The sequence below is a fragment of the Macaca fascicularis genome, chromosome 19, assembly GCF_037993035.2.
Source record: "Macaca fascicularis isolate 582-1 chromosome 19, T2T-MFA8v1.1".
NCBI classification, from domain to species: domain Eukaryota; kingdom Metazoa; phylum Chordata; class Mammalia; order Primates; family Cercopithecidae; genus Macaca; species Macaca fascicularis.
This window is the reverse complement of record NC_088393.1, coordinates 2,739,023-2,753,659: the sequence shown is the minus strand read 5'-3', so window position 1 is coordinate 2,753,659 and position 14,637 is coordinate 2,739,023. Positions and strand designations below refer to the sequence as shown.

At 60.4% G+C, this 14,637-nt stretch overlaps 2 protein-coding genes across 11 annotated transcripts in view; one reads left to right on the top strand and one right to left on the bottom strand.

Annotated features, from left to right (window-relative positions):
- AP3D1 (adaptor related protein complex 3 subunit delta 1) overlaps positions 1 to 10,511 on the top strand; it is a 58,211-nt gene extending 47,700 nt beyond the window's left edge. For 4 of the 5 annotated variants that reach the window (XR_012428209.1, XR_012428210.1, XM_005587451.5 and 1 more), the window contains exons 27-32: positions 62 to 251; positions 727 to 815; positions 993 to 1,078; positions 1,742 to 1,863; positions 2,161 to 2,240; positions 9,251 to 10,511. Coding sequence is in view for 2 of the 5 variants with exons in the window: in XM_005587451.5 (XP_005587508.4) it covers positions 62 to 251; positions 727 to 815; positions 993 to 1,078; positions 1,742 to 1,863; positions 2,161 to 2,240; positions 9,251 to 9,346 (663 nt within the window). In the remaining 3 variants the exon portion in view is untranslated. Of the gene's footprint in view, positions 1 to 61; positions 252 to 726; positions 816 to 967; positions 1,079 to 1,741; positions 1,864 to 2,160; positions 2,241 to 9,250 lie in introns of all 5 variants that reach the window. The other variant, XR_012428208.1, reaches the window with a different exon arrangement.
- Positions 10,512 to 11,917: 1,406 nt separating this feature from the next.
- Positions 11,918 to 14,571, bottom strand: IZUMO4 (IZUMO family member 4). Of its 6 annotated transcripts, none has more exons than XM_045378457.3 (10): positions 14,324 to 14,571; positions 14,155 to 14,235; positions 13,992 to 14,063; positions 13,534 to 13,560; positions 13,364 to 13,439; positions 13,153 to 13,200; positions 13,037 to 13,051; positions 12,711 to 12,728; positions 12,491 to 12,505; positions 11,918 to 12,256 (listed from the first exon to the last, which is right to left on the bottom strand). In XM_045378457.3, the coding sequence occupies exons 1-10, from the start codon at positions 14,538 to 14,540 to the stop codon at positions 12,166 to 12,168; spliced, it is 660 nt and encodes a 219-aa protein (XP_045234392.1). In that variant the 5' UTR covers positions 14,541 to 14,571; the 3' UTR covers positions 11,918 to 12,165. The 6 variants fall into 6 exon arrangements, 4 of the variants coding, with proteins under 4 accessions (XP_045234392.1, XP_065391469.1, XP_073881386.1 ...); XM_074025285.1 differs by having other exon boundaries at positions 11,924 to 12,256; positions 12,491 to 12,544; XR_006694182.3 differs by having other exon boundaries at positions 12,153 to 12,256; positions 12,982 to 13,051.
- Positions 14,572 to 14,637: the final 66 nt, after the last annotated feature.

The following is a 14,637-nucleotide window of genomic DNA, read 5'->3' as shown; positions in this document are numbered from 1 at the left end:
CTGTGGTCACTGAGAGACAGGCAGCTGTGCCTGCCCTGCTTACATTGGCCATGCCCTGCAGACCTGTGACATCCGGGGCAGTCTGCAGGAGGACAGTCAGGTCACCGTGGCCATCGTGCTGGAGAACCGGAGCAGCAGCATCCTCAAGGGCATGGAGCTCAGCGTGCTGGACTCACTCAATGCCAGGATGGCCCGGCCGCAGGGCTCCTCCGTCCATGATGGTGTCCCCGTGCCTTTCCAGCTGCCCCCGGGTGAGCCCTGCCCCACTCACGGCCTCTCCTGGGGATTGTGGGAGCACGGTGGCAGCTGGTGGCTGCCCGGATCCACTGGTTCTTGTTGCTTCCTCCTCACGTTCCCTTGGTCCCCAGGCTGCACCTCAGTGCCTCCTCAGTGTCGGGGTCTCACTGCAGCTCTCTGAGAAGTGTGATGGCCTCGGATAGACCTGGCTAGAGCCCCAAGGGCTGGGCTGGGGGCTGGGGCCTTCCTGGGTTCCACGGCTCCAGTGGCCGAGTCTGTCCTCTGAAACAGGGATGGGACCAGGTCCAGGCCAAACTGGGGACTCCACTAGCCTCTTGTTTCTGCTCCTGTCCCCTGGTGCTCCCTTGGGGGCTGAGCTCAGATTCCTAATCAGCCATCGAGGAGTTGGGGCTAAGGACAGACCCGGGGGCCCCGCCCATGCTGAGCCCCAGCTGCGTCTCAGGCCCCACTCCCCCTCTTCCCCGCCAGGCGTCTCCAACGAAGCCCAGTATGTGTTCACCATCCAGAGCATCGTCATGGCGCAGAAGCTCAAGGGAACCCTGTCCTTCATTGCCAAGGTATGCGGGGCTCCACTCGGCGTCAGGGAGCCGACTCTGCAGGCTGGGGCTCCTCCTGCCTCATTCCAGTGGGTGTCCAGGTGTCCCTAGGGGAAGTGGGCCACCTGCCTGGGGAGCCCGGAGCTCTGACCTGGGCCTCACTCCCCACTCAGCTGCACCACCTTCCCTCCACTGCAGAATGACGAGGGCGCAACCCACGAGAAGCTGGACTTCCGGCTGCACTTCAGCTGCAGCTCCTACCTGACCACCACACCCTGCTACAGGTGGGGCCCGGCCACGCCCACCTCCTGCACCCCTCCGCCTCCCGCACCCCTCCGCCTCCCTCGACCTTACAGACACCTGTGCCCTGGAGACTGAGGCTTCTGGGCAGGACTTTAGAGACAGATTTGGAGGCCTGGCTCGTGGCTGGTGCAGGTCAGGCTGCCTGGTGTCTGCACCAGCTGGGGCCGCGTAGTTGAAGCCACAGGCCTGGCAGCGTCACCCAGAGAGGCTCTGGCTCCTGGCAGTCCTGGAGGCTGGAGGAGTGAGATCAGGGAGCCAGCAGCACGGGCTGCTCCTGAGGCCTCTCCTCAGCACGGCTTGGCGTGCGGCACTGCCTGCCCCCCGAGTCGTTGCAGGCTGTCCTCTGTGTGCCTGCGTCCTAGCCTGTCCCGCTAGTCCTTTCCTACAGGACATCCGTCCTTGTCAGAGGAGGGCCCACCCCATGACTTCAGGCACCTCTGTGACCTCTTTAAAGACAAGTCATTATCAGTTTCTGGGTGTGAGGGCTTCCACACATGAAAATAAGCCACATCTTCCAGGACCCCCGAGACCTCCCGGCCCAGACAGGCAGGAGGTGGCATGTGTGGCAGGTTTTGTCGGCTTCTGTGCCAGGGAGCCTGAGGAACCCGGCCCCACCGGAGTCAGCCTCCCTGTCCCTCCCACAGTGACACCTTTGCCAAGTTGCTGGAGTCTGGGGACTTGAGCATGAGCTCAGTCAAAGTCGATGGCATTCGGATGTCCTTCCAGAACCTTCTGGCAAAGATCTGTTTTCACCACCATTTTTCTGGTAAGGAGAGTGAGGGGCTTTCACACGCGCGGCGGCTGTCCCTTCCTTTTGGAGCCGGGTCTGTGGCCCTCGCACCCAAACTCCCACCCTTTGGGATCCCGGGTAACTGGTGGCCCCGAGGCCTGGAAGCTGGTGCGGGGGCTGCATTCCCCACACCCCAGGCTTCCCAGGGCCACACCCTGCTCCTGCAGACCTGAAGCTGTGGCCAAGGGCAGCCCAGGAAGGTGGCCCCTGCTCTGGGGGTGGGGCTGCAACCATGCGGTGTGCGGGGGCCTGACGCCGCCCGCTCTGTTGCAGTTGTGGAGCGAGTGGACTCCTGCGCCTCCATGTACAGCCGCTCCATCCAGGGCCACCACGTCTGCCTCCTGGTGAAAAAGGTGAGCCTTAGGTCACGGCACACACCCTGGCTCCCACCTCTCCTGGGGCCATGCCCAGGCCTTCATCCCCAGGGGTGAGCCTTGGGACTTTGAGGGCTCAAGGACAGTGATGGCAGCACCACAGCCGTGAGCCCCTCACCTGTGCCAGCCCCACTCAGTAGCGCAGACTTTCCCTCAGCAAGACGGGGCTTCCGCCTCCTGCTGTGCTGCTCACCCCAGGCTGACACATGGCTCCGGGGGCCCCCACTCCCACTGCACTCCTGCCCCCCACCCCACCCCTGTGCACAAGGCAGCCAAGGTCCTGGGGTCGGACTCTCCACCTCTCACTGCTGAGCTTCCAGAATGACTCCTCGCCCGCTCCGCTCCAGGCCTCCCTCTCCTGAGTATTGCAGGGTGGTTGTCTTCGCAGTGTGTCGACTGCCAAACTCAGTGTGTGACTGTTTTGTTGAGGGCTTTCGTGTGTGTATATGAGGAGTTGGGTCTTTAGTTTTCTTTTCTGGTACCGCCTTTGGTTTTGTCATCCAGTGACCTCATCAGACACGCAGGAGAGTGTGTCCTCTCTGTTTTGGGACAGACTGTGTGATGAGTGGCATTTTTTCCTTCGAAAGAAATGTGTGTACAGAATTCATCAGAAAACCATTGGGCCTGGGGAGTTCCTTTTCTGCAGGCTTTTAGCTACAACCGCAGTTTTTTGTGTTAACAGTTATAGGAATCCCCAAGTTATCGCTCATCTTGGGTGAGTTTGGTAGTTTGTACTTTTCAGAGAACAAGCGTAAGGAATCATCAGGGTCACTGAGCTGATGTGCGGAGCGGTGCGCGCCGCGGTCTTGCTGCTCCGTTTCTTTTCACTGCTCTTTGTGATGATCCTGGGTCACTTTCTGTTCTGATGGTCACGGTTTGTGTCTCTTTTTTCCTGGTTCTCCTGGGTAGAGGTTTGTCCATTTTATTGCACTTTTCAAAGAACCAATTTTTTTTGATGTCTGGTTTGGTTCCAGTGCCCTTTGGGAGCATACTGAGGATTTCCAGTTTGCACGTGTTTCTTTCGCTTCTCCGCCTTCTTCCTCATGTTCATTACTCAGCATTCCTCAGTTCCTAGAGGTCTGTTGTGGTTTTGATACCCTTGCTTTGTATTTTTATGTGTGGGTGTCCAGGGATCGTGCATACATACTTTTATTTATTTATTTATTTATTTGAGACGGAGTCTTGCTCTGTCGCCCAGGCTGGAGTGCAGGGGCGCGATCTCGGCTCACTGCAAGCTCCACCACCCGGGTTCACGCCATTCTCCTGCCTCAGCCTCCCAAGTAGCTGGGACCACAGGCGCCGCCACCACGCCCGGCTAGTTTTTTGTATTTTTAGTAGAGACAGGGTTTCACCATGTTAGCCAGGATGGTCTCCATCTCCTGACCTCATGATCCACCTGCCTCGGCCTCCCAAAGTGCTGGGATTACAGGCGTGAGCCACTGCATCCGACCTGCCATTGATGTTCTTTTCATTCCTAACGTTCCAGTTTTCTCCTGGTTCACGGCCTTCCATGAAACACTCACTCCCCGTCACCTCCCCAGCCCCTGGCACCCCGTATCCTACTTTGTGTCTTGGTGAATCTGATGACTCTAGGGACCGCCTAGGAGTGGAACCACACGGGATGTGTCCTTCTGTGTCTGGCTACTCTTATTCCACCTCATGTCCTCAAGGTGCATCCACATCGCAGCCTGTCAGGATTCCCTTCGTTTTCAGGGCAGAATCGTATTCTCTTGTGCGGGTGGACCGTGCTGTGTGTCCCCTCATCCATTGCTGCTCCCACCTTCTGGCTGTTGTGAATTGTGCTGCTGTCAACATTGTTGTTAAACAAATAACTGTTTGAGTCCCTGCCTTCAGTACTTTTGTTTTTGTGTTTTAGTTTTTGTTTTTGTATTTGTTTTGGAAATAGAGTCTTACTCTGTTGGCCAAGCTGGGGTGCAGTGGAGCCAAGGGCTCACCACAACCTCCGCCTCCCGGGTTCACGCGATTCTCCTGCCTCAGCCTCCTGAATAGCTGGGATTACAGGTGTGCGTCACCTTGCCTGACTAATTTTTGTATTTTTAGTGGAGACGGGGTTTTGCCAGGTTGGCCAGGCTGGTCTGGAACTCCTAACCTCAGGTGATCCGCCTGCCTCGGCCTCCCAAAGTGCTGGCATTGCAGGAGTGAGCCCATTTGTTTTGAATATACACCCAGGAGTGTGATTGCTGGGTCCTGTGGTGATTCCATGTTTGAGGTTTTGAGGTTTTGAGGAGCTGCCAGACTGTCTTCCCCAGCGCTGCACCGTGTATCCCATCTGCCGCCAGGCAGGAGGCCCCATTTCTTCACCTGTCATTGTTATGCTGACAGCAGCCATTCTTTTTTTTTCCTTTGAGATAGAGTCTTGCTCTGTCACCCAGGCTGGAGTGCAGTGGCGCGATCTCAGCTCACTGCAAGCTCCTCCCGGGTTCAAGCGATTCTCCTGTCTCAGCCTCCCAAGTAGCTGGGATTACAGGCACGCACCACCTCGCCTGGCTAATTTTTTTGTATTTTTAGTAGACACAGGGTTTCCGGGGTTTCACCATGTTAGTCAGGCTAGTCTCGAACTCCTGATCCGCCTGCCTCAGCCTCCCAAAGTGCTGGTATTAGAGGCATGAGCCACTGCGCCCGGCTGACAGCAGCCATTCTGATGGGCGTGAGGCGTCTGGGAGCTGATTTGTTTTGCTGCTTTTTGGGTGTTGCGCTCTTCCTCCCCAGCCTGGGCTGCTGCCCTTCATGACCCGAGGCTGTGTTCAGATGGGTTCATGGTTGTTGCTCTCCTGCCAAGCTCACCACTCTGCCTTGTCCTGGCTGTTCTGCTGTTGAGCCCACACAGGGAGGGTCTGTTTTTCGGGTCTGAAATTCCCACTGGGCTCTTCTTGTATCTTCCATGTCTTTGCTGATGCCCTGGTGATCTGTTGGAGTGTTTTCTAAGAGCTACTTTAAAGCTTAGGCCAGCTGGGCATGGTGGCATGTGACTGTGGTCCCTGCTACTCGGGAGGCTGAGGCAGGAGGATTGCTTGAGCCCTGGAGGTCGAGACCAGCCTGAGAACGTGGCAAGACCCCAGGACTACAAAAAATTTAAAAATTAGCCAGTACTAAGAAATTAGTACAGCAAGCCTCTAGTCCCTGCTACTCGGGAGGCTGGGGTGGGAGGATCTCTTGAGCCCAGGAGTTCAAGGCTGTGGTGAGCCCTGATTGTGCCACTGCACTCTAGCCTGGGCAACAGAGTGAGACTCCAAAAAAGAGAAAAAGAAAACTTGTGTCAGAGAGTCCTAGTATCCATCCGCCTTGGTGTGCCGGTGGCCTTGGTGTTGGGGTCTGTGGGTTGGGGTCTTGATGTTGGTTTCTGCCAGTGGCCTTGGCATTGGTGCCTCGGCATTGGGGTCTGGACATTGGGGTCTAGACATTGGGGTCTGGACATTGGGGTCTGGGCATTGGGGTCTGGGCATTGGTGCCTCGGCATTGGGGTCTGGCCGGTGGGGTCTCGGTGTTGGGGTCTGGGCGTTGGGGTCTGGGCATTGGGGTCTGGGCGTTGGGGTCTTGGTGTTGGGGTCTGGGCGTTGGGGTCTGGGCGTTGGGGTCTCGGTGTTGGGGTCTGGACATTGGGGTCTGGGCGTTGGTGCCTCGGCATTGGAGTTTGGCCGGTGGGGTCTGGGCATTGGGGTCTGGCCGGTGGGGTCTGGGCATTGGGGTCTGGCCGGTGGGGTCTCGGTGTTGGGGTCTGGGCGTTGGGGTCTCGGCGTTGGGGTCTCGGCGTTGGGGTCTCGGCGTTGGGGTCTGGGCGTTGGGGTCTCGGCGTTGGGGTCTCGGCGTTGGGGTCTCGGCGTTGGGGTCTGGGCGTTGGGGTCTGGGTGTTGGGGTCTGGGTGTTGGTGTCTTGGCATTGGTGTTTGCTCACAGCCTTGGTGTTGGGGTCTTGGTGCTGGGGTCTGGGCATTGGTGCCTCAGCATTAGGGTCTGGGTGTTGGTGCCTTGGTGTTGGTGTCTGCCGATGGCCTTGGCATTGGTGCCTTGGTGTTGGCATCTGGGTGATGTGATCTTGGCATTGGGGTCTACCAACAGCCTTGCCATTAGTGCCTTGGCATTGGTGCCCTGGGGCTGGGGTCTTGGCACTGGGGTCTGCCAAGGGCCTCTCCGTATGAGTGGATTCTCCTGGTTTTTCCTTGGAGTCTTGTGAGCTTCTGGGCCTTGTTCCATTCTGTAGAGGACGTGGGTGGTCAGGTCTCAGCTGCAGGTGCCTCCTGCCTTCTGGGGACCGTGGCCCCAAGTGCACTGCCACCTGCCCAGTCTCTGTCCTCTCAGTGCTGCCTCTTGTCCCTGGCCTGGCGGGACCCGGCTGCGGCCTCTGGACTCAGTGTTTGGGCTGCTCTTTGGGGCGGGCTCCGTGGCGAGGGGCGGGCCCAGCAGATCCTGAGCCGCTGCTTTCCCATGCACCTCCCTCGCTGGGGCTCTGGTTACCCCACTCCACTGGCTTCTTCCACAGTCGCTTCGGGGGCCCAGTGGCAGGAGGGCGGAAGGACAGACTGCTCAACTCACTGCCAGCTCAGGAGCTTTTCGGATTCTGGTCTTTGTCCCCAGCTGCCTCTGGCTGCCTCGGGGCCCTCAGGTGTCGGCTCCCACTTCTGTGTAGGCCGGAGCCCCTCCCATGGGACACCCGGGTGCCATGGGCCACTCCCTCACCCGAGCCCTTCCCGTTTTGTGTTTTAATAATTAGCAAATTCGCAAAATTAAAAGGTCAGCACATATAGCTGTGAGGCAGTATTTGCACATAGTGGGTGGTTTTTTTTTTTTTTTTAATGTTTTTGAGGTAGGATCTCGCTCTATTGCCCAGGCTGGAGTGCAGTGGTGCAAACACGGCTCACTGTAGCTTCAACCTCCTGGGCTCAAGTGATGCTCCTGCCTCATTCTCCCACATAGGATCCTCCTGCCTCAGCCTCCTGCATAGGATCCTCCCGCCTCAGCTCCCCCGCATCAGATCCTCCCGCCTCAGTCCCCCCGCATAGGATCCTCCCGCCTCAGCTCCCCCGCATCAGATCCTCCCGCCTCAGTCCCCCCACATAGGATCCTCCCACCTCAGTCCCCCCGCATAGGATCCTCCCGCCTCAGCTCCCCCGCATCGGATCCTCCCGCCTCAGTCCCCCCACATAGGATCCTCCCACCTCAGCCCCCCCGCATAGGATCCTCCCGCCTCAGCTCCCCCGCATCGGATCCTCCCGCCTCAGTCCCCCCGCATAGGATCCTCCCGCCTCAGTCCCCCCGCATAGGATCCTCCCGCCTCAGTCCCACCACATAGGATCCTCCCGCCTCAGTCCCACCGCATAGGATCCTCCCGCCTCAGTCCCCCCGCATAGGATCCTCCCGCCTCAGCTCCCCCGCATCAGATCCTCCCGCCTCAGTCCCCCCACATAGGATCCTCCCACCTCAGCCCCCCCGCATAGGATCCTCCCGCCTCAGCTCCCCCGCATCGGATCCTCCCACCTCAGCCCCCCCCGCATAGGATCCTCCCGCCTCAGTCCCCCCGCATAGGATCCTCCCGCCTCAGTCCCCCCGCATAGGATCCTCCCGCCTCAGTCCCCCCGCATAGGATCCTCCCGCCTCAGCTCCCCCGCATCGGATCCTCCCACCTCAGTCCCACCGCATAGGATCCTCCCGCCTCAGCTCCCCCGCATCGGATCCTCCCGCCTCAGCTCCCCTGCATAGGATCCTCCCGCCTCAGCTCCCCCGCATAGGATCCTCCCGCCTCAGCCCCCCCGCATAGGATCCTCCCGCCTCAGCTCCCCCCGCATAGGATCCTCCCGCCTCAGTCCCCCCGCATAGGAGCCTCCCGCCTCAGCTCCCCCACATCGGATCCTCCCGCCTCAGTCCCCCCGCATAGGATCCTCCCGCCTCAGCTCCCCCGCATAGGATCCTCCTGCCGCAGCCTCTCACATAGGATCCTCCTGCCTCAGTCCCCCCGCATAGGATCCTCCCGCCTCAGTCCCCCCACATAGGATCCTCCCACCTCAGCTCCCCCACATAGAATCCTCCCGCCTCAGCCTCCCACATAGGATCCTCCCACCCCAGCCCCCCTCTGCATAGAATCCTCCCGCCTCAGCCTCCCACATAGGATCCTCCCACCCCAGCTCCCCCTGCATAGGATCCTCCCGCCCCAGCGCCCCCACATAGGATCCTCCCACCTCAGCCCCCCGCATAGGATCCTCCCGCCCCAGCCCCCAGCATAGGATCCTCCCACCCCAGCCCCGCTCTGCATAGGATCCTCCCGCCTCAGCCTCCTGCATAGCTGGGACCACAGGCATGAGCCACCCGGCCTGACCTGCATGTACTTTTATTTATTTATTTTTGAGACAGAGGTTTGCTCTTGTTACCCAGGCTGGAGTGTGGTGGAACAACCTCAGCTCACATGCAACCTCCACCCCCTGGGTTCAAGTTCAAGCAAATCTCCTGCTTCGGCCTCCCAAGTAGCTGGGGTTATAGGCATCTGCCACCATGCCTGTCGAATTTTTTTTTTTTTTTTTTTGAGACAGAGTGAGACTCCGCCAGGCTGGAGTGCAGTGGTGCGATCTCAGCTCACTGCAAGCTCCACCTCCTGGGTTCACGCCATTCTCCTGCCTCAGCCTCCCGAGTAGCTGGGACTTCAGGAGCCTGCCACCTCGCCCAGCTAATTTTTTTTGTATTTTTAGTATAGACGGGGTTTCACTGTGTTAGCCAGTATGGTCTCGATCTCCTGACCTCGTGATCTGTCTGCCTCGGCCTCTCCAAGTGCTGGGATTACAGGCGTGAGCCACCGCGCCTGGTCTGTTTTTTGTATTTTTAGTAGGGACAGGGTTTCACCGTATTGACCAGGCTGGTTTCCAACTCCTGACCTCAGGTGATCCACCCACCTTGGCCTCCCAAAATGCTGGGATTACAGGTGTGAGCCACCATGCCTGGCCTCTGCACACACTTTTAAAAATACCAATGTTTTTCCTTACACAGGGGGAGAACTCTGTCTCGGTCGATGGGAAGTGCAGTGACTCCACGCTGCTGAGCAACTTGTTAGAAGAGATGAAGGCGACGCTGGCCAAGTGTTGAGAGCTGCCTGCGAGCCCCGCCCACCCGGGGACCGCAGCCCTGACGTGTCTCGCCTCTCCTCGGTCGTGTGTACTGTACGCAAGCCTGAGTGTTAATTTAATTAACTCCTTGTTGTCGCCCGCCGTGTAGACGTCCGAGGTCGTACGTTGCGTTGAATTATCCGACCGTCCTTTTTTACTGTGACTCTTCCCACTCTCTTTGGCAGGAAGTCCCCTTCACGTCCCCAGACCAGCAAGGGCCCCCCCCACCTGGCCTGTGCCTGCCCCGCGCTGGAGGCCGAGTCCTTGAATGTGGCTTCAGGGGCTCCTGTCCTGGGCCAGGGCCCAACGGGCACCACATGAGGGGCACTTGGTGGACAGGGCGGGGCTGACGTGGCTTCCTCTGGGGTCACCTGCTTTTGTCCCAAAGGTCCTGACAGTGGCGTCCGGGGTAGGGCAAGGAAGGGCCGCTGTTGCCAAGGTTTTCTGTCCCAGGACCCACAGTGGGAAAGCGGTTTTGCCGGGCGTTGTCCATCGTCAGTGTGCTCGTGGGCTGGTGGCTGGGCCCTGGGATCCCAGGCCACGCACCAGCCAGGCTGTGGGCAGGGAGGGACCAGGGACGCCGAAGAGAGGATGCCGTGAGAACCATGGACCGGGCGGGATGAGGCCTCTGCCACCATTTTTCCTGGTCAGCAGAAGTGCAGCTCGACGAGCTTAGGTTTGGGGTGGGGGTGTGTGGTCGTGTCCCCTGCTTGCCACTGTGCGCACCAAGGTTTCCCCACGTCCTTCCCAGCACTGTTAGGAAGGCCCGGGCAGGGCCTGGAAGCACCCGACCCGGGCTGTTCTCCTGTGTTGAAGGAGTGTGCCCAGTGCCCTTGGGCAGGACCTGGGAGAGCCCCCACCAGGCAGGGCAAGGGGACTCCGCTCAATCCCCGTGGCCAGCGTGGGCACAGGACTGACCCTTCCTCAGAGATAATGACATTTTATCTTTTCCTTTTGATGAAAACTGTCACTTTAGCATGTAATCTATTACAGAATCCCGTGCAGTGATTCTAGGATTTGAAATTATATGATGTGTTACATAAGAATTTATTTGCTATCGACATTCCCGTATAAAGAAGAAAGACATATCACGCTGCTGTCATGATTTTGTGTCAAGATGATCCAATAAAGTTGTAAAACAGGCATTTCCACATGGGGCCTTCTGCCTGACCTGGTCATGCGGCGCTGCAGGGTTGGAGCCTCTGCGCCTCAGCTCACGGGCCCTTGGGAGATGGCCTCCGTCCCCAGCACCATGCTGGCCTGGGGCTCGGGCAGGCACAGGCCAGGGAATCCCCCACCCCGTGGAGGCCTTGGTTCCCAGCATCTCCCCCCAGGGCTGTGCAGGGGAGCAGGTGCCCACTCTCCCTCCCGTTCCGCAGGAGCCCCTCAGGGCAGGGACAGATCCAGAATTGAGAACTGCGGAAGAGCAGCCACCCCGCCCCTGGGTGAATTTGCCTCCTTTACACCAGCCTTACACCTTGAAGATGGGAGCCTCGAGCAAGGTGACGCTGGGTCAGTGAAGCCCCTGCCAACTCTAACCCAAGACGCGGCCGTGGTGGCAGGCATTTGGTGGCAGGGGGCGCAGAGCAGCACAGACGGGACCCCAGCCGCGGCCCACACCAGCGTCCTTTATAGAAAACAGTGCCTTGAAAGCACCTGCCGCAAGCCTCTTTCCTGTTAAATACGCTCGCCGGCCTCGAAGGAAGCATCTTTCACAGCCAGGACCCGGCGCCACCACTCCGGACGCTGTCCTCAGTGGCCACTACCACGTTCTCCCCCGACACGCGTGTGGCTCCATGTCCCACAGAGCCTGGGAGGCGCTCGGCCACCTTCCCACACGCCGTTCCTGACAGCGAATGTACCCATGCGCCCCTCCCGTGACGGAAGCCTGAGGCGGCCGCGGAACAGTGCGCGGGGCCCGTGCTGGCAGCGTCAGTGTGCGCAGGGCTGTTCTCGACAGTGTCCTGCAGCCGCCCCAACGCCGGAGCAAAGGGACACTCGAGGAAGTGAGGAGACCGGCAGAAGCGAGGAGACCACCGGGCTGAGGTCGCCCGAGTGAGAATGGGACTTGGAGCGGCACCACTGCACAGATGGAACACGAGTCCCTCCCTCCTGTGTCTCAGGACCGGTCAGCCAAGGTCAGGCAGTCGTGGCCCCGGCTCTGGCCATCATGCCACACCTGTTGCTGCCACAGAGATGAGACAGCCACAGTTCCTGCGTTCCTTGGCTCGGGTCTGATGTGACCACAACACCTAAACGCACTAGCACTGGCCCTGGTCTCGACCATACTGTGGCCTCGCTTTGGGTGGAAGAACCCAGGCGCTCTGTGGGCTTGTGCGAGCCTACCTGTGTGTGCTCAGGTGGGCCACGGCCCCACATCTAGGAGTCCGGGGACACTCCCTGAGGCCCTGTGAGTTTGGCTCCAAGTCGGTCCCCCATGGCTGCGGACCTGAGGCCAGGACCTGCCCTGCTCTGTCTGGGACTTTTAGGCCTCCCCAGAAGCCCACCTCCAGCCCCCAGGGGCTTCCCCCTGCTCCGACAAGAACTCTTCTGCAAAGAGAAACATCAGGGATTTTAATCATCACGTCTCACAGCTCCGTAGACCTGCCCAGGTGCTGACGCTGTACACGGCCCACCCCCGCTCCCTCCCTCCCGCCCTCCCGGCCCTGGCCAGCTCAGGCTCTGTCTGGGGTTGGAGGGGGGGTCCTGAGGCAGCAGCAGCCCAGCTCCAGAGGGACAGGCGGGGGCTGTCCAGCTGAGTCCTGGCCCCACGTTGCGCTGGGGCAGGCCCGGCTGCTGTCAGTGCTGCTTGAGACACTCAGCAGCATCTTCCAAGGTCAGGTTGGCCAGGTGTGGGGGCTCCAGACACCTGAAGGCCGGCGATACCAGGCTGTGGGGAGATGAGGCTGCCTCAGCTCTCCATGTCCCCCACCCCCTGCCTCCCTCCCTGGGGGTCTTTGCTGGGGGGGCCCAGGCCTCTCCTCCCCGCTGGGATGTGTGGTCCTATGTGTGGCCACATCTACGACACCCGCGTGCCTGGGATTTCAGAATGGTGTGGGGGCCGCGGCACGCAGTGCTTAGGAGCACCCCTTCTCCCGAGGCCTCCCTTCTCTAGGTCACTCACAAGGCTGGGGTGGCTCTGTGTGTCCCAGGCCAGGAGAAGGAGGAGGAGCGTAGTTTGTTCATGAAACCACCACATGGGTGTGGTTGCAGAGGTGACATCCAGCAGGTGTCCCAGGTATAGGGAGAGCCCCACCTGCGGTGCCCCCACTGACCTAGAGGACCCCCAGTCCCCCCCCTTCCTTTACTCCCTTCCCCTGAAGGCCAGGTCAAGGCAGCCTTACCTCATGCTCACGTCCTGTCTGAAAGGCAATATGGGGCAGTCAGCTCCTCCATGGGGCACCCCTAACCATCACAGGGAACCCTCCCAGGCTCTGACCACAGACCTGGGGCAGGGGTGGAACCAGACCCTATGGGGACCCTTTAAGCAGGATGCCCCCCTCCAGCTAAGGGTCAGAGACCTTTGAGGGTGAAAGGGACTGTAGCCACCTCCTGCGCAGAGCTGGGTTGGACATGGGAGCTGAGGGAGCCAGCCTGTGCCCCACACATACTCACCCACGAGGTGCTCACACATGCGCACTGCCTGTGTCAGTTTGAGGAGGGGACTTACTTGTGCCAGTTATTTCTACAAGGACAGTGGGTTTGGACTCAGGAGGCCGAGTGGCCACGGCCAGTGTTCCCTCCCAGGCCCAGGTGAGCTTGCTGCTGCCCCAAGACCCCACTCACATGTAGTTCAGCAGGCCCTGGACAGCTGACTCCCACTGCTCCGAGGACCTATGGGACATGGGCTTGGAAGTGGTGTGCCCCTGAACCCCCGGACCCACCCTACCCCGATGACGAGGGCCAGGTGGAAGGTGGGGAACCCCCTCCAAGGAGAGCCTGGGACCCCAGGGACAGCAGGGCCCTGGCACGGGTGGGTGTGATGCCTGAGCCCTACTCGCAGTTATAGCCAAAGCAGGCGACGTGCGAGTCTGTGCAGTTGTTGCAGGAGATGGTCTCGTACTGGAAGATGCCTGAAACACACGACAGCTGCCAGGGCTCCCCTCGGCCTCCAGGGCCCCAAGCTGCCGCCAGCGCGCTCCTCAGCCTGGACAGAGCCTCGCTTACCACAGTGGCGCTGACAGTCGAGGCGACCTGTGGGAAGGCAGGACAGCGCCGTCTTACCAGGCCCAGCCTTGTCCCCAGTCCTGCCTCCTCCCAATCCGTCAAAGCCTCGGGGCCTGTCCCTCGACACTGGGGCCCAGGCTCGCGTGGTTTTCATGTATGTGTGTCCATGGCCCGGAGGGAAGGGGTCCCCAAGGTGACCCCCAGCGTGGGATGGAGCAAACTTCAGGGGAGGGTGTGGCAATGCTCCCAGCGCCTCTGGGGGCTACTTAGGGAAGGTCCCGCGGGGTGATGGCATTGATCCTTCAGGGGCTGGGCTGGGTCCCTCCCTGGGGAGCTGCCCTCCTCCCCAGCTGCCCGGTGCCAGGTGCCCTGTTCACATCGCTCCAGCCTCAGCCAAGCCCCGTGGGTCTCCGAGGCTCTGGTCAACACCTCCCTCCCCTGAAGCCTTATTTGCTCACTTTCAATGATGGCGTTCTGGATGAGGTGCACCTGCTCCCGGAAGATGTTGCGCAGCTCGTTGGGGAAATACCCTGAGGAGTCCAGGCAGGAGAAGGTCAGGCTCAGGCGGTGGGCGGGGTGTCCTGGGGTGGGCGGGCCCCGCCTCGGTTTCGCGCTCCTTACCCGGGAAGTACATCTTCCCCTGGTACAGCTGATCCATTCTCTGGTACACTGCTGTCGCCACTTGGTCCAGCTTCTCCCGGGCTGCGGGCAGGAGAAGCAGCCAGGTGACCGGCCTGCCCGGGGGTCTCGCTGGGGGGTAGTCGGGACTGGGCTGGGCTCCGGCACTCACTGATCTCGGCGGGGATGGCCAGGTGCAGCTCCTTCATCGTGTCGTCGCTCCAGTCGGTGAGCAGCGCCCCCGACACGGGGATGTCGCCCACCCACCAGGACTTGAGGTTCACATGGTGGCGGTAGAAGGAGAACTTCTCGGAGAACTTGCTGTGGCAGTGCAGACAGCCGTGGGCCAGCGCCGCCGTCACGCCCACCAGGCACAGCAGCAGGGCCATGCCCGTCCCGGCCCGCCGCCGGCCAACCAACGGCGCTGCTCGCGCCACACCTCTCAGCCGCGCACCAACCAACGGCCCCCACTCGGGCACTAGGCCG

Bases quoted from the DNA above. Each gene is read 5' to 3' on its own strand.
- IZUMO4 (XM_074025285.1), bottom strand. From the start codon at position 14,540: ATGGCCCTGCTGCTGTGCCTGGTGGGCGTGACGGCGGCGCTGGCCCAC. The intron at 14,236-14,323 runs GTGAGTGCCGGA...TCCTGCCCGCAG, and splicing joins GGCCATCCCCGCCGAGATCA to CCCGGGAGAAGCTGGACCAA. The intron at 13,561-13,991 runs GTGAGCAAATAA...GCCTTCCCACAG, and splicing joins CCAGAACGCCATCATTGAAA to GTCGCCTCGACTGTCAGCGC.